General features: G+C 33.6%; 5 protein-coding genes across 6 annotated transcripts; all 5 read right to left on the bottom strand.

Annotated features, from left to right (window-relative positions):
* LOC105165610 (ATP-dependent zinc metalloprotease FTSH 2, chloroplastic) lies at window positions 1–4,335 on the bottom strand. Its single transcript, XM_011084674.2, has 5 exons — window positions 4,184–4,335; window positions 2,225–3,419; window positions 1,832–2,145; window positions 884–1,124; window positions 1–575 (listed from the first exon to the last, which is right to left on the bottom strand). The coding sequence occupies exons 2-5, from the start codon at window positions 3,407–3,409 to the stop codon at window positions 237–239; spliced, it is 2,079 nt and encodes a 692-aa protein (XP_011082976.1). The 5' UTR covers window positions 3,410–3,419; window positions 4,184–4,335; the 3' UTR covers window positions 1–236.
* On the bottom strand, window positions 6,916–9,076 carry LOC105165608 (nifU-like protein 3, chloroplastic). The gene is made up of 4 exons (XM_011084673.2): window positions 8,767–9,076; window positions 8,576–8,672; window positions 7,997–8,295; window positions 6,916–7,185 (listed from the first exon to the last, which is right to left on the bottom strand). Exons 1-4 carry the CDS (start codon window positions 8,872–8,874, stop codon window positions 6,994–6,996), a joined length of 696 nt encoding a protein of 231 aa, XP_011082975.1. The 5' UTR covers window positions 8,875–9,076; the 3' UTR covers window positions 6,916–6,993.
* Window positions 10,362–14,112, bottom strand: LOC105165607 (PXMP2/4 family protein 4). Of its 2 annotated transcripts, XM_011084672.2 has the most exons (5): window positions 13,682–14,109; window positions 11,314–11,469; window positions 11,101–11,233; window positions 10,980–11,019; window positions 10,362–10,853 (listed from the first exon to the last, which is right to left on the bottom strand). In XM_011084672.2, exons 1-5 carry the CDS (start codon window positions 13,943–13,945, stop codon window positions 10,766–10,768), a joined length of 681 nt encoding a protein of 226 aa, XP_011082974.1. In that variant the 5' UTR covers window positions 13,946–14,109; the 3' UTR covers window positions 10,362–10,765. The 2 variants fall into 2 exon arrangements, with proteins under 2 accessions (XP_011082974.1, XP_020549925.1); XM_020694266.1 differs by lacking the exon at window positions 10,980–11,019 and having other exon boundaries at window positions 13,682–14,112.
* LOC105165606 (F-box/kelch-repeat protein At3g23880-like) lies at window positions 17,580–19,128 on the bottom strand. Its single transcript, XM_011084671.2, has one exon. It carries the CDS (start codon window positions 18,971–18,973, stop codon window positions 17,681–17,683), a length of 1,293 nt encoding a protein of 430 aa, XP_011082973.1. The 5' UTR covers window positions 18,974–19,128; the 3' UTR covers window positions 17,580–17,680.
* On the bottom strand, window positions 21,894–24,355 carry LOC105165605 (F-box protein At3g07870-like). Its single transcript, XM_011084668.2, has 2 exons — window positions 22,849–24,355; window positions 21,894–22,112 (listed from the first exon to the last, which is right to left on the bottom strand). The coding sequence occupies exon 1, from the start codon at window positions 24,144–24,146 to the stop codon at window positions 22,887–22,889; it is 1,260 nt and encodes a 419-aa protein (XP_011082970.1). The 5' UTR covers window positions 24,147–24,355; the 3' UTR covers window positions 21,894–22,112; window positions 22,849–22,886.

Below are 26,985 nucleotides of genomic sequence, written 5' to 3'. Positions count from 1 at the left end.
TGTCCAAACTCTGTACTGCATTCACTATGTGGTTGCTTATATAATGTTCAAAAGGCAAATTCCCAATAAAGGCAAGACGAAAAACATATGAAAGGCAAACAATGGCCTCTTTTCGCTTGTACTACTATACATGTGGGACTAGGAATTGGTTCAAAAGTAGACAATGACATCGTACATCGAATAAATTGAAGCTATATGTCAAGTTTAAAGTCATCTCAATGTCTGTATATATGCTATTATACGGCTACCGGAGCTGGAGTAGGAGGAACTCTATTTTCAGCTGGGATTTCGACAAATTCTGACAGGATTGCTCTGAATTCATCTCCTGTCATCGTCTCCTTCTCAAGAAGGACGTCCACGATCTTGTCCATAGCTTCACGGTTGTTCCGAATATGGCTCAGAGCAATCTCGTATGCACTATCAGAAATCCTCTTGACTGCAGCGTCGATATCTTCAGCTAGCTTTTCGGACATTGAATTTCTTGCCATCATTCTCATGATCACATCACCACTTTGAGCAGATGAGTCCATGAGTGACCATGGACCTATCTCAGACATGCCGAATGTGACAACCATCTGGAGAGGAGACACGACGATTGAGTAATAATGGCAAGTAACACTAAATGAATACATCAAAAGTTGCAAGAAACAAGTAAGACCATGTTTCAAAAGGGAAAAGTCGGCCCAAGTTGGCCTACGTTAGTTGTTTGATATATTCTACTTATTTTGAGAAAGCTCTGGTATATCTTGAAGGGAGGTTTGGTAATTTCAGGAGGAGGGAATATAGTTACTAATTACACTGACGCTCCGGGAAGATCAGTGTAACTAACCCTTGTTGATGATGATGCATGTAACGGACTAGGACGTAATATAAGGATGTATACCTGCTTGGCTAAGCCGGTGATCTGCTGTAAATCACCAGCTGCACCAGTTGTGACCTCCGGTTCCCCAAATATAACCTCCTCCGCAGCTCTTCCACCAAGCCCACCAACAATTCTAGCAAAAAGTTGCTGCTTGGATATCAAGGTTGGATCATCTGAGGGGATGAACCAGGTCAAACCACGTGCTTGACCACGGGGTACTAAGGTGACCTTTTGCACAGCATCATGCCCTGGAGTTAGAGTTCTGCATGGAAAGAATCAGCAACGATAACGGCTCCATACACTAAGCTATATAAAGATCCACAAATAGATAGAACAACAAAAAGACATGGTAGCAGCAAAAGAATATTTACTGCTGCGGAAACATGAGTGATATCACATAGTAAAATCGAGAAGAACACTTTGCCAAAGGGAAAAAACAAGCAAATTATTCTGCAACATCTTAAAAAGCAGAACAGATGATTACTACACTTGAAGTATCCTCAGAGTCATTCATTAATGCTTGCCCAAAACACACTTAATATGTTCTAATTTATTCTTTTAATTCCAGACACTAAACTGTTCTGACATAAACAAATAGTTCAGCTCAGTCGGTTATAACTCAGTAAGTTCAAGCATGCAGGTTATGCAAGTTTTTGCAGAGAATGAAGGAGCATATATTGAAATGCATATAGACTAGCCCAATTTGATTCTTCAAAACGAGGCAGTTCGATAACTGTAATTAAAGGAGCCAAAGGTCATGCCAGTTTGTGATGGTAGAATGCCATACAGTTCAAGAAAACTCAAGAAATTTGCAAGAATGAACCATCGAACCAGATCCAACTTTCAGGTTTAAGCACAGCAATGAGTTCAGTCTATAAGCACAACAAAGAGTACTCTTGTTACCATAAATCCGTAGATGACCAACTTCAGCTGTCTATTTAGAACTAAGTAGTTTATACTGGTACTTACCCACAAATGGCATGGCCTACTTCATGGTATGCTACAAGACTTTTGCTCTTGCCATCAGTCATAACTGTTCCTTCCATTCCAGCAACTATTCTATCGATCGAATCATCAATTTCTTTGGATGAGATTGCTGTCTTGCCACGTCGACCAGCCAGAATAGCCGCCTCATTTAAGAGATTAGCAAGATCTGCTCCACTAAAACCAGGTGTCCTCATGGCTATCACTTCAAGTGATACATCTGAGTCGAACTTTTTATTGCCTGCATGAACTTTTAGGATTTCAGTTCTTCCACGAATGTCTGGGACATCAACTGTGACCTGCATAATGAATCAAATTTAATACACATTCCTTGTTTTGGATATTATATACTGAAAACACGACATGTAATTTATTTACCTGTCTATCAAACCTTCCAGGTCTCAACAAGGCAGAGTCAAGAATATCTGCACGGTTAGTTGCTGCAATTACAATTATACCGGTATTTCCTTCAAAACCATCCATTTCTGTCAAGAGCTGGTTCAGGGTCTGCTCCCTTTCATCATTTCCTCCACCAATACCAGTTCCTCTTTGACGCCCAACAGCATCAATTTCATCAACAAAGACAATGCAGGGAGCATTTTCCTTCGCCTTCTTGAAAAGATCACGGACCCGTGAAGCCCCAACTCCAACAAACATCTCAACAAACTCAGAACCTGAAATCGAGAAAAAAGGAACACCGGCTTCACCAGCAATAGCCTTGGCTAGCAAGGTCTTTCCAGTACCTGGCGGACCAACAAGAAGAACTCCCTTAGGAATACGAGCACCCACAGCAGTAAACCTCTCAGGCTTCTTCAAGAATTCCACCACCTCCATAAAATCTTGCTTGGCTTCATCTACTCCAGCAACATCATCGAAGGTTACCCCAGTGTTTGGTTCCATCTGGAATTTGGCCTTCGATTGACCAAAGGTTAGTGGAAAACCAGGTCCCCCAGGCCCACCCATTCCACCAGAGGACCGTCTTGAGAGAAGGAATAGACCACCAATTAAAATTAAAGGGAAAGCCAAATTCCCAATTAAGTTAAACAAAAGAGAACCAGAGTCCTCTTGAGCATTGTGGGCAGCAAAGTCAATGTTCTTCTCCCTAAACTTCTGCAGAAGCTCCTGGCTGAGACCTGGAAGTTGTACGCGTACTCTCTGCACTCGATTACCCAACTCTGGAGAGAGAGCCTCAACAATGGCTATGGTACCATTTTCAAACAAATCAACTTTTTTTATTCTATCCTTATCTAGATACTCCAAAAATCTAGAATAAGACATCCTTGAGTTAGAAACACCTTGGTCATCTGCAATAGCTTTCCCATTGCTTAGTAATGCAGGAACAGCAACTCCAGCATTGCCAAGCAACAATTTCAGAAAGCCTCTTCGGCCTTCATTTGTCCTTTCATCCAGAGATGCTCTTACACTAACTACTTTAGATGTACTAGACGAGGGAATGCGTGAGGATTGGATTAACCGCCTGCCAAAAATTTCCTTCCTCAAACCTCTTTTCGTATTACCTGCAGATATGCCATTTCCCACAACACATGCCGATGAAGCTGCCATCTCTTTTCCTCTGCAGTTCAGCAAACAAATTTAGTAATGAACTCGGATAAGGCATCACAGTTCAAACAGTTAACAACATTATGGAGATTTTGAGTCACAAAAAGGAAAAAATTTTGAAATTAAAATTCATCAGGCAATTCTCCATGTTAAAACATACCAAAACCAAGAACCAATTCTATCACCTCATTAAAAGGTATTTTCATTCCAAGGTCGACGATCTTGGCTGGAATATACAACACCCATTTTCACATCACCAGTGAAACTAATGGGCCAACAGTTCAAGACTTGAATTATAACTTAGAACATGAAATTCATATTTGTCAAGAACTACGAGGGAGAAAAACCAAAAACAAAGCAAATGGACTCAACCAATTACAGAATCAACAATTTTAGCATCTAAATTACTCAATCTACAGCCATCTTAAAACCCAAAAAGAGCAAACACTATCAATCATCATTTCTACCTTAATCAAAAGCTTTTCATCAAACCTCTCATAACCCACCAAGAAGATGTGGGCTACAAGCAAACACAAAGAACCCATGAAAAGCTCATACATATCAATCTCAATCAAAAACTTTTCATCAAATCACTCAAAACCCACCAAGAATATGTGGGCTACAAGGGAATCAAAATTGTCAGCTCAGAGATTCAGCAACAGAACCAAGCCAAGAACAAGAGCGATGCCAATTACTAAAAGGAAACCCAACAAATTCTGAACATAATCAACAAAATCAAATACTTTCTCTTGTTTGAGGAATGAAAGACATACATACCTCAGTGGAGAAGTTGATTTTGAAAAACGAGGAAGAATGATGGGGGGGTTTGGAGGGGAGGGAGTAATTTAGAGGGAATGGATGTGGTTTGGAAACAGTTACGTGGCCCTTTTTCGATAATTGATTGGTCTGCCCACTCATTTTATTTGTCCTAGATTTTTTTCTTTGGGATTTTGGCATTTTGTGTTAGATTTGTGGATTTAAACCGTCAAATTAGTTTGTATTTTCTTGTCTGCATTCTTGAATTCATGTGGAGGGTTCTTCTCCCATAAACCGGAGCACACTCAATTAGGCGTCACCAATTTAATTTTTTATTATATTTATTTAATTAATAAAAGAAAAAAATAAAATATATTCTTAAACAATTTTTATTAAGCAGAACAATTTATTTCGTCCCTTAAATTTGTATTTAAAATTATTTGAATTTTTAAAATTTATTTTTTTTAACATTAGCATCCTAAACTTTAATTTTAGTCTCATATTGGTTCTCTCGACAATTTTATGGTGGCCGATTTTTGACTTTTTAAAACGTAAAATGGTCAATTTATGTTTAATTTTCTAATTTTACTTTATTAAATTTATAAAATTGTTAAATTAATTCTTTTTCTAACAGAAAAAGTAGGGGCACTCAGAGTGCGTATCAATTTTTTTAAAGCTATTTTTGATCGAATTGCAATTGGGAGTTTTATAAAATAATCTTTTAAGCTGCCACTTTTAAAACCAAAATCAAATGTGCGGTTTTGTTGAAATGCGATCAGTTTAACGGTTTTAATACTTATAACAAAAATAAGACATTAAAACTAATAAAAATAGAAAAATGAAACAAATATTTATATGTAGTAACCAAGAAAGAACAACATTATGCACCACAAACCATCGACCCTATTCTTAACTTTAAATAGATTATAAAATATTAGAAAATATATAGTAATCAAACAAGAAAACACTTAATCCAACATAGGTCAGTAGTCGTTTATTGAAATATTAAATATATTATTAAAAAAGCATATCAAATTTTAATTGCATCCTTAATCAATATTTGACAATTAGTACTAGGAAATATTCTAGACCATGCAATTGAGAATATGTAGACAATAGGCATCGACCCGACTTTCTTCATCATATGAAAGTCATCCTACATGACCACAACTTAACCATTAGTCGTATGTGCGCGTTGAGGTTTCACAATAACTTGATCCTTCTAATTGATGAGAATGACCAAATCATTAAAATTCAAATAAATATTAAAAATATAGATTGAGAGAGAATAAAGATAAAAGTAGAAACACATATAAGAGATAGAAGACGGTAAGAACGGAAAGAGAGAAGAGGAAAAGGGAGAGAGAGAAAATAGAAGAGAAAAATAAATGAAAAATTGAGACAATCATCAAATGAGCTTAAAATTTGAATGAGCTTAAAGCATTAAGCATATTTTTTTCTGTATAAAGCCCAAATATAAATTTTACAAAAGCGGGCTTTCTAATATATATCTTTGAAAATTCATATATAGTTCTTCTAAAAAATTAATTCTTTTGTCAAATTATTATATATAATTAAAAAAATTAATTATACATTTAGCTGTGCGGTTCGATTTTCTGGAATTTTTTTAAACTCTAAATTGAAATCAAACCAATGGTACGACGTGATTGTACTTTAAATTTAGAATTGTGATTTAAAAAATAAATTATAAAATTGGTTCGATTTAATTTGGTTAGGACAGTTTTGACAGCTTCATGCACAAAAATGTGGATGTTGACCTTTATTTAAGGACTGATCCTTTGGTTGTAAAAGAATCATTAAGATAATATCAAAATTTGTGGTGTGAAAAAAGTAACGAGAGGGCTAAAAATACATATATTGTACTAATACATGTCGGATGTGAACTAATTGTAATAGTAAATGATGCAAGTGGTGTAATGAGATAAACTTGTACTAAAAATAATTATACCTTCCCTACAAACTTTTGAATCTACTTTTAGGTAGTTAATTTAGAGGGTGGTGGGCTAAACTTATTTTAAATGTCTCATAAGCACATAGATATTATAAAATATTTTTGAAATTTATAAGATTTCAAATCTTATTTTAAAAATAAACTGTTAAAAGTATTTGAATAAAAGTAAGATCATACCGCTTATAAGATACGAATAATGACAAATTCCTAATTAATTAAAGAAGATTGAACTAGTCAAGATCTTAAAAGTAAGCTGGTACGGGAGCTATTATATTTTTGTAAAGAACTTGTAAGCGCTTATCATTTTATTTTTGGATCTTATAAGTTTAAATTTCAAAAAAAGAATATAAGACATTTGTTTTAAAGCGCTTATAACTCATCGAAACGCCCTCTTAATTTAGTTGTCTTGCGTCAATTTAAGTGACATTTGACCCATAATTGAGCCATTAGTAGTCATAATGGCTAGCGAATCGCTTGTACTTCATTAAATATAAAATATTTTTCTAAATAAAATACATAATATCAGTTTTATACACGTAACGTGTGCATATTAAATGGAGTAGAGATGCAATAAGGTTTCAAAACCCAATGCCTATAGGCTACAACCCATAACGTAAAGTTGTGGATTACAATTTACAAGGTTAAAAAGAGAGCATTTCAAAACTTTTTCAGTAAAAGTATCAATCTAGGAAAATTTTTACAGTGCAACTTGAGAAAGAATATGGTTTGGCATGATGCAATGGAGTTCATCTCCTTCAAGTCACTTCAACTAATGTAGAGCTTTTTTCAAAGAATTTTCAGAATTTCTGGGAGATATTGAGTCCAGTAATCAGTGTAATTTGTTCTCTTACAAAATATTTCACTCTATCAACTGAACAGCTGCAATGGCTGGTATCTTTTCTCTCAACTTTTGCGTGAGAGCTACGCGGACAGTCATCACTCCTGCTGCAGGTCCGCTAAGTCTAACTTTTACGACATAGTCGTCAATCTGAACGAGCTCCAGTTCTCCACCACCGGTGCCGGAAAGGTAAGGCCTAATCTCAGATAGAACCTGCAATAAGTAAAAGCTCATGTTCCTTATGCTAGGGTGCAGTTGCAATTCTAGTTATAACATTCACAGTTTACAAGATGGGGTGAAACGCTGTAAAAATGAAACGCAGACCCCAGATCTCCGGATTCATGATCAACCTAGCATCAAGTATTTGTTTTTGACAAGTTTTTGATAACTTTAGAGGCCAATGGATTGCCTACTTCTGTCAATTAATATAGTTACACGCTGTATCCTCAAAACGTGATCATGCATCGATGAGGAGGCCACTGTTGGTATGGGTTGCATACCCTGTTTGCTGAAATGGGCAGCAGAGTTTTCGCAAGGGTGAGATAGTTTGTGTAGCAGAGAGCATATGTTTGTGGATGGAAAATTAAACTCTGAAGAGGGACAGTGATATTTCAGTAGCCGGCAATTAGAGTCAAGTTTCAAACTAATAGCTCCGACTAATTCAAGTATAACATAATGCTTTGCTGCTGAATATGTGAGCAACAAATTCCCAACTACTCAAATTCAAAATCCATAAGTTAGACTCAGAACATATGGTCCTAAATTGTCGTCCTCTCACAATGCTTTGTGAAGAAAGACATGTATAACAGGCTCTACAGCTATACAGTACTAACAATAGAACAATCCAGTAAGTGGCAGAATGAATTAGTAGGCTGCCTAAGCATAAGCGCTCATGCATTATGAACCGTTTACATTAAGGGGAGGCGCTCTTTTATTTTCTTCAACATTAAGACACCCTAAAGTGTAAATTTAAGCACATGAATAGTATATTATGCCTACCGGAGAATAGAATTTCTTCTGTTACCTTCTCTATATTTTCTTCATTCAACTCAAGGCCGGTTTCTGTGTCAAGAATCTGCTCCACTGCTTCAATTTCAGGGATCTTATCCCGGAGACGAGTTTCAATCCCCATTTTGAGCGTCATCGTTGAACTTGGGCACGACCCACAAGCACCTTGGAGCTTTAGTACTACAACAAGACCATCAATCTCATGCAGAGCCACATTGCCCCCATCAGCCATCAGCCCTGGCCTTACTTCATCCAACACCTTCTCAACGTTCTCCTCCGTCAGTGGCAACACGCACTTTGGCGAAAACACATTGCCTTCAATCATCAAACACCATTGCCACCATTACTACCATTATCTCATCTTACAAATAAATTACATCAAACTCATCCTAAACAAGAATACATCGAAAGGATAGACTCTTGTCCCACCAAGAAACACTTAACACCCGGTTAAACTACACATGAACATCACTCAACAATATGGTATAACATCTCCCCAGCAACTCAAACTTGGATTCTTTATATGAATGAAAACAGACAAGAATCATGAAACCATACTATAAAATAAAAAAAATTCATACCAAACAAGAATTACCTGCATAATTCTTCGGTCGACGGGCCGGATTGAATCTGAGGAAGTGTTTACTATGAAACTGACCTCTGAGAAATGTGCTCCTCTTTGAAATGGGATTCTTGCAAACAGCCAAGAATACAACAAGATTACAACATAAATGATAAACCAGTTGCAATCATTCACCAGGTAAAGTCAAAGAAAAACCTCAATACCAGAGAGAGGGTGGCATAGGAAGAACTGGAATGCTCAGAGGAGTGATCTTGAATGGATGAGGGGTATGTTGTCTTAAGGGCATGGGTGTGTACACACAGTGCACTCATTGTGCACTTGTTCTCAGATTTTCAGGGAATGATGAGAAACCCCATAAAAGTTCGACGATGTTATTGCTTTATGTCATAGAAATTCAGCAAACAAACTGGGAAGGTTTACAGGGGCTGAGGATTTTGCTTTCCTTGTTATTTTCTCGGTTCTTGGGTGGCTGACGAATGACATTTTGAGGAGTGTTCTTTTGTGGATAGAATGAGAGGTTTTGCAGCACGATTGAGATGAGGCCACGTCGAGAGTCTCGCCTTTTTTTTTTTTTTTTTTTTTTTTTTTTTTTTTTTTTTTTTTCCATAAGATCGAAAAAGTAAGATATTACAAGCTATGACTCGTATATCTATACTATATATAGAAAAATATATTTTTCTCTTATAAATGACGATTAAAACACCGTAATATTAATTTTATTATTATGTCAATAATACTCTTAAATTGATTTTTTTTCTTTGTTGTTTTCTATCTTTCTTTCTTTTCTTTTTTAAAATATGATGTATCGATTTATATATATATTTTTATTCATAATATATTTTAAAACGTACAATATTATTTATTATATGCACGCAGGGATGGCGTGCCATGATAACTAGTAATTATATAAACGAAAAGTAAAGAATTCCCAATTTATTTTTAAAATTTTTATATTCTTTTAATTTTGATCCTCTTAATTATAAAATAATCATTACTAATATCTTATATTATAATTTTTATAATCTTATGGTTGAATGACAATGAACTCTTCTAAAATGTGGTATAATTACAGATATCCTCTTAGTGTTTGAAAAATTATTAATACGACATTAATTATAACAACCATCCAACAATTAACCCATTAGTCGTCGTTAGATTTTCATCTATTTTTATAATAAGTTGATCAAAATACCCTTGTAAATTATAAATTATAATTTTACATATTTTTAAAAACTTTATACTTTTTTTTATGGATTATATGGACAAAAATTTTATAATTTTTCAAATTTTTCCATACACCTCGTGCAATTTGTTTACAAAATTTTACTTTATTATTAAAAAAATATAAAAAGGACAAAACTGATAATATCAAACTCCCATACAAGAATTACATGATTCCATCAAACATCAAAAAAATATTTATAATTTTTTAAACAACAAGAATGTATTCATAATTACACAAAATCTCATCGAAACTCATTATAATTCACTCTAATTTTATTTTAGAGTTTTGACCCAAACATTTCAATGATTATATTAATACCCAATAAACCGCACAATACACCGGGTCAATAATATAATAAAAAATAAATAAATTACAATAAAATTAAAGACAAATACCCACACATCACTTAAACCCATAATCCAGACTTGTTTATAGAACCGTTAGGCTAAAACAACATTGATTTTTGGGTGCAAAAGTCCCTCCAAACACATCACTTCTCTTTAACGGATTTATTCGTATCATTGAACATATTCGAACACATATAAACTTCAGCTGAAAAGGAAAAGATGTGTAGACCATATTTTCGAAATGCAAAATTCGATAAGAAAATGGTATTTACCATGTCGGAATCATGGATGGGACATGCCTTGATATTGTGAAAAATGAGCAAGAAAATACAACTTGAGACATGCAAGTAAGAGAAATTTAGATCTCATGTTCAGCAGCTTACACCAAAAGACTAAGCCTGCATTGTAGTGAACAGCGTAATTCACAGATGACATGCTGCTTTTGAGTATTGAGAAGGTGGAAACTGGATTCCAGGCACAGATCTTTCTTTCTCTTGAGTGAAACGGCTGATCGGATTTCGGGCCTCGGATACAACGTTCCAAGTGTGTAAACATAGTTTTCAATGATGTTTTGGGAGAGGAAATTTGATGTGATCTTCAAGCATTGGATCACTTGGTTTGCGGCATAAGTCACCTGCTCATGGTCGAGGACAAGACAAAGTTCCAGAAAATAGATCCCATGGACATGAAAGCAACGCGGGCTTGAAGAGGGATGATCCTGTATGTTGCAAATAGCAAATTATGTCGAAAGTCGACCGATTCAGATCATGGGAGAACAAACGAAAGCAAAGTGCATGAAAGAAGAAACGATTTTAAAGAAATACATCCAAAAATCGGAACACACCAGAAATTTACTATGCTGACTGGTACCCAAAATCTGAACCCTGTATGGAAATATATAGTGATCAACGGAATCCAATTGAAATTGGAAGTAAATGGCACCAGAGCCACAATAGGGAAATTACCGGTACACAGAGTAGGGAGGGCGTCTTTCTTGTATTTATTAGGAAGCTCAGCAAGTTTCCCTTGCCATAAATTATTCCATGCGAAAACAACAGCAATTACAGCAGGACCTAGTACAACTTGATTTAACAAAACCTGCAAAACGTGGGAGTTGGAAGAAAACATTAAAGACTTCAAGGATCTGTTGCTTCAAGAAAGCCCGAGTCTTAAGATACCTTCATCATGAGGTTCTGAACATTTTGCTTTGGCATGCAATGATCAAGGAACTGGTACCATGCATATGAACCAGGACCGTAGAGCAAAAATCCATACGATGCCATCCGAAGGGATCGGATCCAGTCATGTTCACACAACAGTGAGCTTGCAGTATCCTACAGGGAGGAATTTTTGGACATATTAAACCAATGTGCTTGAGCAAGCAATTAAAATGATAGTTCAATACAAATGTTCCTACTCAAAATAATAGACTGCAAAATTGTGTGTATTCCAAACATGACATTAAATTTTGGATATTGAGTCCAGCAACATGGAGCTACACACACCTGCATACACATTGAGGCAGACTACACAGGCTTGTTCATCTATCTAAGTGTTTATCTTTATTTACTTAGAACATGAACCAACAAATATTATTTGCTGAAAGTAATATAGTGTGCAGATGATCTACAAATTTCTGCATTCAATATTTGAATTACAAGTATGCTTCGCGATGACATTTATCCCAAAAATTCCACCCGTACCTAGCTCAATGTTGATGCGGTTGACACTTTGGTGCCACATATTTAAGAAAAAGTGGGCTTTCTGGTAAGCAAGAAGGGAAACATGTCATAACAACAGGACCAGATAGCACTAAAATTGATTGTTTTCAGAGACACAATGGAAGACATGTGAACTCTTGATTCAATTACATTGATATATAGATGCTTCAAGTTCCATCTCACTCTATCAACTTTACTGATGCATCAATGGTTACCGGTCACATACATCCCGTCGGACCCGTCCTTTATCATCAATCATTAAATTAAATTATATTTCACAATTTGTACTTAGGATGTTAATTGCAGTGAACCTTAATGATATCCCAAAGTACTATCTTGCCTTTGATGACCACTTTTCTTCATTAAATTCCAATCACTGTGCACCTCCAAATGAATACACTTGGGCGCTGTAAGACCCTCATATGTTGAACAACAAACTAATTGAAAATGGCATAATCTGTTTGTTCGAAATCGGCAAAATTTCAGAAGATAATTCTTCATTCTCTTTTTGCCTTTTCAACTCGAAGAATATATGAAAAGAGTGTGATATCTGTTTGGTAAACTCCAGGTTAAGGTCTTCTAATGATTCAGTAAACATATTTTGAGAAGCAAGCTGCCTTCTTCAAACAATCTTTCTCTATGACTATTTTAGGCAACACAGGGAGATCTTGGATTTTCTGTTTTCGTTTTTGCATTACGCTTGAAGCATATATTAACTAAGGGTCTGTTTATAATAAAAGTTTCAAAATTCCAGTGATCATCTTGTGGCCAATACCTCATGATGAGAAATAGGGGATTTTGTTTGGTGTTATTTGAACAATAAAATATATTATTACTCTATTTACTAAAGAATTCATAAAGTACAGCACATATATCGACAGAGAAGATTATGTATCTACTATCCTCAAATTTTCTTTACCAGTTTTACTGATGTAAACTTCATTAGCTTATGTTCATCTCGGGATACTAACAAGATAGGGGAAAACAAAGTTTAGCAAGCTAATTGGAAGCACAGGAGACTATCATAAACAAGCTATCTGCAGAAATAATACACTCGGCAGAGCTTTCAACAAATGTACGGTATCAATTACAGGCATATAGAAGATTCGTCTGTCACACCAAGAGCAAGAACTTTCAGAATCATAATACAGACTTTCTAAGGAAGAAGAATAGGTTCCAGCTTATTTGACTGTCTCTAAACTCCAAGCTCATGTCACTAGAAACTCCATCTAGCACACTGGACTCTTAGCTGCAAGAAAATTAACCCTCAAAGCAAGAAAAGACTTTTTAACCAAAAGCTGGAGCTAGAGAACTATCTTCAATCATTCATTTGTCGGCACCATATAGAACCATCACTAAGTTTATATCAAGACAAGAAGGGTTAAAAGAGCAGATTGATGAATCAAGAGAATTTTCAGTTGGAATTCAACAACAAAAAAGTAAAAACCGGGCTGGAAATGTAGAGTTTTTACGTTGATTATGCACAATTTGGGACTCACTATTCATTCTCAAAATATATAAACTCAACAATTAGTTCCTTTCAGTAACTACATGGTCTCAAAATGAAGAAGAGAAGCAGTCATTTGCAGACAGATTATCAAATCATGGGGACAAAATCAATCAAAAATTGAAATTCTCAGCATCCAGAAACCCCGAAGCGAGTTGAAGAAATATAAGAAGAAATCAAAGAACCCCAGAAATCCCAGAACTGAAAACAAGAATACAAGCACATTTCCACAGGCTCAGGTTTCTAGAGCTGCAAAGAAACTCATTCATTCACACTGGAGAGGGGAGACAGAAAGAGAGAGAGAGCATGTTATCTTACCTTGAAATCTTCAGAACGGGAGAGAGTGTCTTTGTTTCTGACCCATCTCTGGCGGAGCTGGGCGATGGTGTCTCCAGTTAAGGCAAGAGAGGCAGCAGTAGCAGCTTGCCTGAGCGGAAAACGGTAGGAGGCGGCGGTGGAAGCTCCTCCGGCGGAGTCCCTGGAGCTGGACGGCCTGGTTTCTTTGTTACGCTTCTTGTCACGCCTTCCGTGAATATTATCGTGAAATGGGCCCATCCACCCACCAACACCCATAGACCCCATGTTTGACAACCCACAAGAAATTCAGGTAACAACAACACTCTTATTTCGCTTTCATTCTTTTACCCTACTCTCTGAAATTTTCATTCTGCCGACGAGCTTGGATTTTCACTTTTCAGTCTGTCAGAAGGGGGTGAGGGGTTGTTTGCTAACTCCTAAGGGCATGTCTGAACATTTTGCTATTGGGCTTCATTTGCTTTAATCAGACCCAATAGACTTTGCTCGTTAAGAGTCCAGGACAAAAACAAGTTGAGTTTGACACTGACAGTTGATTAATGAATTATGAAATATAATTAATTTGATAAAAAATCTCTTTGATATTCTAATTTAAGGATATCTAAACTGTCTCTTTGAATTTTAATGTAATTATATATAGATTTTTTATAATTTAAAAATTAATATTTAGTATTCCTGAAATTTGTTTCTATATAACAAATAACTCAAAATTCATCATCTTAGATGGTATTAACAACAAATCAGATAAAAATTTATATTTATACTCAATTGACTTATTATTGAATTATTGCAGGTAAAATACTATTTTTGTGATCAAATTACCCTTGTACTTTTTCACACGTTAATACATGTGCGGAAATGTATCTTTAGCGTTATAACGTTAGTTTAGTCAGAAAATATTTATTTGATCTGCAATAAGTCAATCGAGGGTACATATAAATTTTTATTCAGTTTTTGTTAATATCAATAAGTTCAGTGAATTTTAACTAACATATTGATGTATTTGTTAGACGGAAACAATCTCGAGGATATAATGTAATTTTTCAAACCATAGAAAGTCTATTTGCAATTACACTAAATCTCAAAAGAGGAGAGTGCCCCTTTAAATTATAATAAGTGATGTAAATTCAAGTAGTAATTTAATTTTAAAATTAATTTTATTTTCAATATTAATTAATCGTGGTTTCATGCGATCCCTACAAGTACATAAGAAGAATTTTGGCGTGAAATGGGAAGGAAAAAAATTAAGAAAAAAATAAATTATAATTATAAATTACAATAAATGTGGAGAAATAAGATGAAAAAGAAGATGATGAGAAAAAAATAAATTTATAAAGAAACAAACTATAAATGTAAATCGTATTAAACATGGAGAAGTACGGCGAGAAAAAATAGATTAATATTTTTGTAAAATACTTTTACATTTAAGAAATTATATTTGTCAAAGTATAGTTTTGCATGGGGAAAAAATTAATAGTTTTGTCAAAATATATATTTAGTTTCTATAACATATTTATTTACAAATATTTAGCCTTAACATGTTTATATATTATTTTTGTAACTTATTTTTTTTCACTACTAACCTTTAACTTAATTAGAAAAATATATTTAGTTTTAATAATATTTTAAAGAAATATGTTGTAATGTGTTTTGTTCAAGATTACCTTTTAACAAAATATGTTTGATGCACAAATTAAGTGTTGTAATGTTATATAAAAATAGTTAATAATTTAAATATTTTATTAACTAAAAAATAAATAAATACATATTTCTTATTACTTCTTTTGGTGAATGAGAGCTCTATATATAGATACAGTAAATAAATTAAATTCAATTTAAAATTAAATAAGCATATAACTTTTACTCCTTTTAACTTGAGAACTTATATATAGTGAAAAAACATACCTAATATAAATTAAATAATTGATTAACTTAAATTAAAGAGCACATATATTTACTGACATTTGACAAAAATATTATTTATTACATGTAGATTTGTGTGCGAGGGGTTAAATTGTAATTGAAATTAAAATGTGAGAGACCAAAATTATTTAAGGTAAAATTCTAAGAAAGGTAATTTAGGAAAGTTATATAATGAAAATTAATGTCGAAAAATCGTTGGAGGGACTAATCTTAAGTTAATTTTAAAGATACAAATGATTTTTGAAGTTCGACTTTAAAGAAGGGTAAAAGGGATGGAGGAGTCTATCGTAGGACTAAAAGAACCTCTGAACCACTTACGGGAACAATACTTTTTGAGACGTAGAGGACGAGGGCCTCTCTTTTTTATGATTTTATAGAAGCGATAATTATATTATTATATGAATTTTCCAATAAAATCTTGAATGAATTTGGTGGAGAAAACTTTTGATCCATCCAAAAACTACTAAGATGATCATATATAAATGAATGATGATAAAGAATAGCCTGACCACCCAGTTCATCACCATTGGCATTAAGGGGTACTATTTGTAATAGTAACTTATTGTGGGAATAAACTGTAGAAAAAATCATAAAAATTTAACTGTGATTAATATTGAGAATATTTTAAAAATAAGTATAAATTACAACGACTTTTTATGAAGTTTGGCATAATTATGAATACCCCTCATTTTATTTGAAAAAATACCAATATTCTCTTGATTTTAATGACCGTCTAACAATTAACCCATATCATCGTGTTTCCATCCATTTTGTGCAGTGAACTGACCAAAATGCCCTTGTGGATTAAAAAATTATAATTTTTTTAATTTTTTTATGGATTAAGGGGATAATTTTTTTATATTTTTTAAATTTTTTCATCAAACCCATTTGATTTTCTTATAAGTTTTTATCTTTTAGAAAAAAATATAATAAGGGCAAAGTTGACAATGTTATACTTTCATCCAAGTATTACATAATTTCATCAAATATTAGGAGATATTTATAATTTTTTAAGCAATGAAGGGATATTCATAATTATGACAAATCTAAGAGAAAATTGTTATAATTTACCCTAAAAATAAAAGGAAAAAGGAAAGAAAATTGGAGTGGTAGGAGAACAACTCAATTATAATTTTATTAATAATGTGCAGAAAGTATTTATAGCTTTTAGATTAATAAATTAATTTTACTTTTAACAATTAAACAACAGAAATTATAAATTAAAAATGATAACAATCCCTCCCTTTTTTTTTTTTTTAGCATTACATCGATATTACGGAAAAAATATATATTTTTGTGGTAGTACACCAATCTATTAAAAATAGGCAAAATTATAAAATTAGTCCCATAAATATGGGGGTGGCAAAATTGGAACCGTAACTACATGACTGGCAATTTTGGTCCTGTAAGTATTGATTTTTTGGCAATTTTGATCCTTCCAACCAAAATTGTCTAAAAACGCGGCGGAGAGATTTGAGACTTAGGGTTCGGACGATCATGTGCGCAACTTAAACACCTAAGAACTTGAGTGACTAATGACGAAGCTTAGACGAGAAAAGAGACCAATTGAATAAAAATTAAACAGTCAACAACACGCATGACCTAACACGTGGCACAAAAAACATCAATATAGTCAACACCTCAATTTGATTGAACCCCTTAGCAACAAGCTTGGCCTTACACTGCTCAACAGAGCCATCATCATTAAGTTTCAGCTTCTAGACCCACTTGCGACATAGTGGCATGGAGAATTGGGGTCTTGGGGTCAGTATAAAGCGATAAACCGTTTGGATTCCAAATTCTGATGCATAATCAGATAGAAACATTCGTTATGTACGATCTAATCATGAGAAAAAAGAGGCATTTCGTGATCATCCTTCTCATAGCTGGGACCTTACGCAGATTGTCCCTCGTATATCGATCGTGCCTTATGGAACTTAAAACGTTTGAGCGTAATTGAGACATTGCACGAACCATAAGATACAAAAATTTGATATTATTTGGATCAAGAAACGATTAACAGAGTCGAGCTCGATGTTTTTATATACTTATACGACATTTTTACAACTTAGACGAGAACTACATGAACCAGCCATCGAGCATAGCAGTAAGATACTGAAGCATACTGGACTGCTTCCGGACCTCACCCTTGGTAACACGCTCGTATGGATCTTCATCATTGTCTCCTAAAAAACCACACTGACCGACATTTTCGCTAGGTGACTGTTCTCGTGCTTCTTCACCCTCGATTAGCAAAGCAAGGGACTCAGCATGGGAGCAGATGTAAAAGGAATCTTTTGTGCCTAGAATCCCAAGCTCCTTGGTTGCCTTTGTATCCTGATTATAGGCAACTAGTCCTCCGTTTCTGGCAGTCAACAGAATATCACCATTACTTCGGACTCCAAGAATCGCTCCAAATCCTTCCTGCACATTAATATGGAGGAGTTTGCTCCAAGACGCAACGTCCCCATATTTCTTCATCACCCAAATGGAGCAGCTCTTACTCCAGGAACGCGCATCGCACTGATAAATAGCAAGGGACTGATCAAGAACCGCTGCATTCAAATTAAACGGCAGCTCATTTGTTAAGATATCTGGAAGCGGCAATTCTTCAAACACCTCCTCGCTCATGTCAAACACTATAATCAAGTTCTCCACTTCATCCTGCCGTGCCTTACTCCTGTAAGCAACCCAATGCACATTTCCATTAACAAATGCCTGAGTCCAGAAATAATCCACCATCCAACTCCGCGGGATTTTCCCACCAACTCGACGCCAACTCCCCGTACTCAGAGCATAAACCTCAACCTTAGGCGGCACAGAATACCCATAATCTACTTGGGCATACGCCACTCTCACAACCTTGAAATCACCATTTTTCACATCAAATCCAAACCCGAGCACACACATACACGGCCAAGTGCTTTCAAAAGTCGATTTAGGTAGAGGCAGAACGACTTTCCGCCTGATTACGGGATTCCACAAGAAAATTGAATGAGTATGCCCAAATAAATCATCAGAGAGGCACAACACACCGTTGGAAGAGCCCACAATCCTGTAATAGAACCGCGTCATATGGCGAAAAGGGTTTTCAATTCTGACGTAATTCTGCTCAAGGAACTCGGCGCTGTCGCTATGTACTGAATAAATTTCAGCTTTCTCGTTCTTGGAATAGCGTCTGACGATGAAATCGGTAACTGGGTCGGCGCGGGAATTGGAAAGAGCTGATTGTTGGGCGTGCAGGGAAATGAAGTAGGGGGTTGAGATGAGCGAATTCCATGATTTTGACACGCACCTAAACTTGATGAGAGACTTGGGTGGAAGCCTTGAGAGGATGTTGATCAACGCTTCTTCTGGTAAATAGTCAGACATCTTGTTGAGTTGATCGGAAAGGGAAATCGGAGGCAATTAAGTGCAGAAGCAAAGGAATTGTTCTATGGAGATGGAACAGTGAAGAAGCAGACTTAATTTGGTAGGTGTGCAGAACAGTGTGGTACGTGTGTTTCTAGTGTGACAAAATTGGGGATGTTTGGCCACACGATTTAAGTTCATCTTTACACCTTGTTATGATCGACAGAAATGTTAACAATTTGACCTAAAATCAATTTTACAACAAACTGAATGTATTAAATTTTGATTTTTTTTTTAAATATATTTCATTCAATCCATACATCAATATCCACATATTCGATGATTTCGAATTTATGATCTCAAATTTATTTATAAGACCTCATCTTTAATTTTGATTAATAAGTTAAAACATCATTAGTTATTAAATTTTTGATCGAGTCTTCAACACAATTTTCTTTTAACTTTTGATTAAATGTTTGATAAATCAAATTAAATGACTACCCAAATATATATTATATTATGTATTGGAAAATTTATATTTAATTTATACTTTTTAAATAAAATTTGATCAATCATATATTAACTGAATTTATAAAAAAATAATTAATTGTCGAACCGACTTAAATATTTTGATTCGATATTTGATATGCAAATTTATTCTGTCGAATTCTGGAGTTGATTTTACCAAATGCACATCTCTTTAAAATTAAGATATTTTTTCTATTTATGCATATTTAAAACTAATTCATTTTATCGATTCCGATTAACTATTCATTTTATTTTTATTCTCTTTTTTTAATTAAGTAAATAATAAAAATTTAAATTATACACGTGCATCAAATTTGCTTTCTCAACACAGGGTCTCGCTTTAGTTCCTCGTCTTTCAAATATACTTTGGCACTCGCTCATCTCTTAAATTTATTCCACGTAAGTCCTTAGCCGTTAGATTTAACGAAATCTAAATTATAAAGGATGGAATATTTCATTAAAAAGAGGTGAAATTGGAAAAAGCCAAACTTCTATATACCAATCATAGGAATGCCATTCAAATATGATTCCTTTTTCATCCTTATTCCATTCCTAAATTCATTCCATTTTCACTTAATTTCGTTTCTTTATACCAATCACGCTCTCAGCGTTATACAGTCGATATCATCTATTAGTGTTAGAATTTGGAAAGAGGAGTCAAGAATGCTTAAATCTCTAATTTTGAATCAATATATACATATATATATGTGTGTGATAAAAATATATAATTGTTTAAATTTGAATCCAATTCGAACGGATTATTATCAATCAATTAATCTAAATTCAGACGAACGAACCCCAAAGACTTAACATATTATAAAATTATTTATCGTGTGATTCTTTAATAATGCGTGTTTTTTTAGTTAATAAATAATTGCACAATTAGTTACATACATATATGAATTATGATAGGTATATTTTTTAACGTCTTGATAGATAAGAATGTTTGGTAGAAATGATACAATTGATCTTTAAAAATATGAAATATTAAATTCGATTTGTCATTAAATATGTGGAATTAATATTTCATATTACATCATGTTTTAAATGATACAGTAAATTATATGCTCTTTAAAAACAATAATTGAAAAGAGTGATTCCTTATTTGGTTTCAATAATCATAATTTTATTGATAAATTATTGCTAAAAATAAAAAAAAATAATTCAAATAAAAAATTATATAATAAATTATTGCAATTCGAACCACCTTCCTAATATGATAATCATTTATTTTGATATCCAAATTCAAATCCCTCATAAAAAAAAAATCATTTGAATTTATTAGGACAGTGTCATACTAGAAAGGATTTCGAATACTTCAATTTTTTAATTAAAATTTATAAAATATTAATAAATTTTAAATTTTTTAGAATAGAATTGTCGGAAATTCTTTTCTAAATCCAAATTCTTCCATCCAAACCTAATTTGATGGATTCTAATTCATTCTATAAATGAGAGAGTATTTTCAGAAAAATAAAAAAAATGCAAAAAAAAAAAAGGACTTTATTTTAAAACATTAAAAAAGATGGTTTATTATATGTTCATACATATTACCCCTATTTTGCATAATTACAAAAATCACCCATGACATTCAAAAAAAATATATAGAATAGTTTGTGTAATGATGCCGATATTTTGGGGATGTATGTGTAGTTTTCCAAAAAATAGAAGATTTATGTAAATAATACAGACGTTTCTAATAGGTGTATGTATAATTTTTCAAAATATATAAATAATTTGTATAAATAGATTATCTATACTATTATAAAAGAAAACCTCTTATGTACCAACTTTTGAATACCCAAATTTACCCTTTAATTTATTTTTTTCTTTAAAATAATTGATCAAAATAATAATTTATTTTTTTTAATATTCTCACAATTGTAATTTTTTTTCTCTCACCCAACACTTCACTCCATTGTTTATCTCTCATTTGACTTTTCCATATTTTTTTATTACAAATTTCTATATTTTTAATAAACCCATAGTTTAATATAGTTTTTATCTCTTTCCTCTGACCGACTTTTTTCTTTCTTATTCTCTCACCAATATTATCTTCTTCATCATAATTTTTTTTATATATTTGTAGGAAACGCATGCAACAATAATTAAGTATATAAATATGTGTGATAATTTTAAGCAAGGGCATATACTTGTTTTTTTTGGGGGGAATGTGTAACATGTGATCCATTATTTCACATCACGTCCAGATGTAAAAAATAAATATAATATAATCTTAAGGCCTCCTTTGCTTAAAGGATTGGACTTGCTAGAATTTGGATGAAAAATGCTAATAGTAATTAAAAGAATTAGAGAAATTTTTAATTTTGTCCGTTATTTAATATTTTTATGTATATATTTGTACTTATAAAAGGACAAATATATGAAGTACTTCTCACTCAATGTGGTCAATATTAGGCATGAATGATGCATCTGAAAAATCTTTTCAGTGATATCTGGTTCATGGAATTGTAAGATAGAAGAATCCTTACGAAAGGGAAAAGCAAAGACAAGATGGTTCAAACATGAATTCCTTTGATGTCTATTCTGCCCAAGTTTCTCTTCTTAAAAATATCCATACAACTATGATAGTTGTCATCCATTATGTTCCGGGTTCGAGGTTGCGACAGACCTCCAAGGGCAGCAAAATCCGGAGAGAAACATGAAAAGACCAATACAACACATGTTAGACTTGCTGAGAGGTGTTCAACTGAAATACTACAGTACTACTGTGAGTTCAGATGCAAAATCGAGGTAGAACACAAATTTATTCTCTGAAAAAATAGCATATGTTGGCCCTCAACGGTTTAGATTATTTATAAGACCATATGTTCGTATTTGTATGAATTCACTTGACAAAAGCATAACCTTGCAAGGGTCGGATTGACGACTATAATGTGGAGTCCGGTTAGATCTAAATCGACGAAAAGGGCGCAAATCTTGAGTCCCAAACAAAAATGTTTGGCTAAATTTACTTGCAAGAGTTCATATTCTTATATAATATTTTGTTTTTAACTTATAATATGTTAAAAAAATCTTATTTAAAAAGAAGCTATTAAAGTGTTCGGACAAAATGAATTATAAGACTTATAACATGTTAGTAATGACAAGTTTGTAATTGATTTAAAGAATAGAACTATCTTCTTGAGATTTTGAAGTTAAGTTGGGAACTCGTTGCTCTTTTGAAAGGAACTTATATCACTGGTTTGGGCAAAAATTTAGAAGGTCATGATAGAATTGAAACTCAGTGAAATCAAAGTAGAAAAGGGATTGACACAACTCATTAGTACATCATAGATCACAAGAATTACAGTAAATGACAGCAACAATAGCACAAAGAAATAAATCAAGACTAGAAACATACGTACATCAAACCTTTATTGCTCTGCAGTGTTCACTTCAAGTTTCACTGTCTCACAAACAGCCCACCGTAACTCCCATGGCCATGTTTGTAATCACTCTCAGAGCTATGCTCACAATCACTTCCATAGCTAGAATCACAATCATCGGTCTGCAGAGCTGGTAATTTGATGCGTGTAACGGCATCAGAGAAACAAGAACCCTTCTCCAAAAGAACCAAACTTTTCATATAACCATCCACATGAACAGAGCGGCGATAGTCCTCACATCTTGAGCCATGGACTCCAAGATCCTTAACTTCACCTCCATTGTGATCATACGCAATCAAACGCCCGTCCTGCCAAACCGTGATAATCTCACCTTGTTTTCTAATCCACAGAGGCCTCACATATTCTCTGCCAAACTCATGTAAATCGATGCTGAAGTGTTTAGTCCAAGACGACTCCACACCGTACTCATTCATCACCCAAACACAAAAGCCAGGCTGCGGCCCCGATACGCTCCACACAATAACAGCAAGAGACTCCTTATACACCCCCAAGTCCTTACTCCTCATTGACTCGTTATCAACAAGACTAAGCGGAAGCATCATCTCTCGAAATACCTCACCACACATATCGAACAACACGATCAAATCATAGCAATCCGTGCTACGGGCAATCCAATGAGTAGCCCCATTGACACAGGCTTGTCGAGATCGATTATATATAACATACTCAAAAGCCAAGAAGCTCAAATCTTGCCACACCCCAGTGCTCAGCCTGTAAAGCTCAACCAGGGGCAGGCCCCGGCCGCAATCCACATAAGTTATCCTAATAACCTTATAATCACTAGCAATCGGGTCGAACCCAAATCCAAGAGTCTGCATAAATGAACCATATGAACTGTAAATCAAGTTGGGTTTGGGGAGAAGAACCGATTTCTTGATACAGGGGTTCCACAGAATCACTGTGTGCATGTAATAAACTCGATCATCAGAAAGGCACAACAAACCATTACAGCAACCAACAATCGTAAAACAAGAGTTTATGCTTCTAAATGGGAATTCGAATGTCGAAATCCGGGCAAAAGATTCGTTGTCCGAGTACAAATCATACTGCTCGGAATTTCTAACAAGGCGCCTGAGGAGAAGGAAAGGGGTTCTCTTCTTGCTGTCAGCGGCGAAGTTCAAATGCGAGGAAATAAATTCAGGGCTGGTGATTAGAATGTACCATGATCTGCAAACGCTGGTGCAGCGGAGAAGGACTTTGACGGGCAACCTCCGGAGGATGTTGATTATGATTTCTTCAGAGAAAAAATCCGCCATTTTTTTCTGTTCTTTTGCCGTTGAACTGATAATGGGTTCTTGATTTCTCGAGAGAAGAAGGCGAAGAAGTTCAAGAACAACCAAAACTGAGAAATTTGATGGTCAAATAGGCCATTTTTGGGGCTGATAAAAACGGTGTTGGTGACGTTGTCGAGACTTATACAGAGAGGTGGTTGGCTCGAAGCTTACCTTACTGTCTCTGTACTTTCTTTTGTTTCTTGCAAGTAACTTGGGAAAATTTTGGGTGAATATCACAAATGGTCCCTCAAGTTTATATGTAAAATTAGTTTAGTACCTAATATTTGTTTTCTAACCTAAATTTCATATTTGTTGCGTTCTAATCTTTTGGTACCTTTTCCGGTGAAAAAGATTCAGAATTAATTTTTAAATTTTTAAAAATATTTATGTAACTTTTTTATTTTAAAAAGGGTATATATCAATTTATCTATTCTTGAAATTAAAGCATGTACTTATTACATGATCAGATTCAGATAACTTTTATGTTGAAAAGTTGTCCAAGGTATTGAAATGAAACAAAAAATGAGTTTTAGAGATGATGAATTAGGAAATGAAAATGACAAACTAAAGTGATTATAAACGCAAAATTTAACGAACAATTTATGGCATTTACCAAAATGTCTTTGTACAAACTAGGTAGTACAGCGTCGAATTAATTATATAATAAGTGTAATTATATTTATTATATGATGGATCATTTCTTTTTTAATTGTGCATGATTACATAATAAGTGTATTATTATAAAAAAAATTGTATTAATCACGCATTCGTATAAGGTTTAATTGTATTTTTAATCCTATAATTATATTCTTTTTATCATTTTAGTCCTATAACTTGTCAGTGTTCTAAAAAAAGTCAATCACTTGTTTTAATTTTGTGATTTTAGGAGAAAATTGACAAAGTGGCATCATAATTCCGACCAACTTTAATATAATATAATTATCATATAATTAAATTGTGCTCAATCTAATTCCAAATAGAATTTTTCTTAAGAATGGGAACCCTGCAATTTTTCTTTCCATATCTATTTAGATTTCTGATAATGCTACCTTTTTTTCTTGGAGAAAAAAATTACTTTATTTCAAAAATTTCCAACCGGTATGTCATTATCAATTAGTAAAATATAGTCAAGTATATTTGTTATTATTATTTTTTTTACTTTATCACTAAAATGATTCGTCTCCAAAGCTGGGCGGCACCAATGCCTTCTTTCTTCGTGGTCGCCCAGATTTAGGGCAAATCGCGATCACTCAAATTTAGGGCGAGTTACCGTTGCTTAAGTTGGGTGACTGCAACGCCTATTATTCTGGGCGACCTGGGGCGACGGCGATGCCGCCCAAACTATTTTGGGCGGCATCATTGTCGCCTGGAGGTTGGACAACGCTGATTGCTGCCATTTTTAGGTAATATATATGTGTATTTTGATGTATATACATAATTGTGTATATATATAACATAAATACTATATATTTAATTATAAAAATATATTTATACATTTTCTTCCTCAACAATCCATATCATAATGCTATGTCACTTTTTTTTATTAAATCATGTAATTGCCACGTCGTATAGAATTAGTCAATAACATCACTTTTTCCTAATTTGAAATGGCTCGTCAAATTTTGGTGATATTTTTCGATAACTTTGATAAAATCCAACAATATATGTCCTGAAATTGAGCAAATAAAAAAGTTATAGAATTTTTTTCAAACTCCATAAAGATAAAAGATTAAAACGGAAATTGACTAGAGTTAGAGGATTAAAAATGCCTTTAATCCTTATATTTATGCCCTCTCGCATATGCTTTGTTTATACAAATCAATCATGCCTTTGTATAATTATAGAATTTACTCTTGAAGGTCAAAAAGTAGGGTTTTATGTAATGATATTGATGTGTTCTTTCTTTTTTTTGGAGGGGGGGGGGGGGTGGGCGGGGGGGGGGGGTACACATGAACTTTTCAAAAATATGGATGGTTAGTATAAATAATATTGACATATTTGGTGGGTGTATGTATAAATATTCAAAAAAATAGGATTGATTTTTATTAATAGATCATAGTTCAGGAGGTATAAATGTAACTATTCCTAAAAACAATTGAAAACTTTTTAAAATTATAAAAAAACTCTAATGTGTCTGACAAGACAACAGGCATGCCCGATACTATGTTCTTTTTTTCTTTTTATTTCATATTTTTGGATAGTGGGATGCTATGTCCGACACGTGTTTCAAGACTTTGTCGAGCAATGTTCATGTGCAACACGTGTTTGACAATGTTTCAAGTAATATTTTGGAGTGCCCGTATATTATAGCATATATGTCATATAATAAAATATAATATACATTATTATATGTAATAAATATATACATATATATTATATGTATACACATACATATAAGTATAATAGACAAAAGGTAGGGGGAAAGGAAAATTTTGAAATTTTAAACAAAAGGCAAAATGGTCTATACACTTAGTTTGTTTTTAAGTGATTTTCTTTTTTTTAGGCTGTCACTGGAGGGCAAATAAGTCTTTTTACATCTTCCAACCACTTTTTTTACTGATAAGTTATAAATGATTTGTGTAAATAGACTATAAATTAGGTGGTGTAAATATAATTATCTCTAAAAATTTTGGGGTTTATTACACTTAGACAACTCTCTAAAAATGCAAAATTTTCCATTGACACCCAATTCCCTTCTATTAGGGTTTGGGAGGAAAATCTTAAGGTAAGCAAATATATAGGTATATCAATTTTCAACTTTACCCCTCATTTAACATTCTCATATATATTTTTCTACTAATATATATATATATATATATAT

Source organism: Sesamum indicum, linkage group LG6 (genome assembly GCF_000512975.1).
Source record: "Sesamum indicum cultivar Zhongzhi No. 13 linkage group LG6, S_indicum_v1.0, whole genome shotgun sequence".
Lineage (NCBI taxonomy): Eukaryota > Viridiplantae > Streptophyta > Magnoliopsida > Lamiales > Pedaliaceae > Sesamum > Sesamum indicum.
This window is presented reverse-complemented; position numbering and strand designations above follow the sequence as displayed.

Excerpts from the sequence above, each read along its gene's own strand:
- LOC105165610 (XM_011084674.2), bottom strand. The coding sequence starts at position 3,409 with ATGGCAGCTTCATCGGCATGTGTTGTGGGAAATGGCATATCTGCAGGT. Across the intron at positions 1,125-1,831 it reads GTAGGCCATGCCATTTGTGG|AACTCTAACTCCAGGGCATG; the intron begins GTAAGTACCAGT and ends CTTTCCATGCAG. Across the intron at positions 576-883 it reads TCACCGGCTTAGCCAAGCAG|ATGGTTGTCACATTCGGCAT; the intron begins GTATACATCCTT and ends TCTCCTCTCCAG.
- LOC105165608 (XM_011084673.2), bottom strand. The coding sequence starts at position 8,874 with ATGAGTGCACTGTGTGTACACACCCATGCCCTTAAGACAACATACCCC. Across the intron at positions 8,296-8,575 it reads TCGACCGAAGAATTATGCAG|GCAATGTGTTTTCGCCAAAG; the intron begins GTAATTCTTGTT and ends TGATGATTGAAG. Across the intron at positions 7,186-7,996 it reads ATGAAGAAAATATAGAGAAG|GTTCTATCTGAGATTAGGCC; the intron begins GTAACAGAAGAA and ends TACTTATTGCAG.
- LOC105165607 (XM_011084672.2), bottom strand. The coding sequence starts at position 13,945 with ATGGGGTCTATGGGTGTTGGTGGGTGGATGGGCCCATTTCACGATAAT. Across the intron at positions 11,234-11,313 it reads TTCAGAACCTCATGATGAAG|GTTTTGTTAAATCAAGTTGT; the intron begins GTATCTTAAGAC and ends CACGTTTTGCAG. Across the intron at positions 10,854-10,979 it reads GTCAGCATAGTAAATTTCTG|GATCATCCCTCTTCAAGCCC; the intron begins GTGTGTTCCGAT and ends TGCAACATACAG.
- LOC105165606 (XM_011084671.2), bottom strand. The coding sequence starts at position 18,973 with ATGTCTGACTATTTACCAGAAGAAGCGTTGATCAACATCCTCTCAAGG.
- LOC105165605 (XM_011084668.2), bottom strand. The coding sequence starts at position 24,146 with ATGGCGGATTTTTTCTCTGAAGAAATCATAATCAACATCCTCCGGAGG.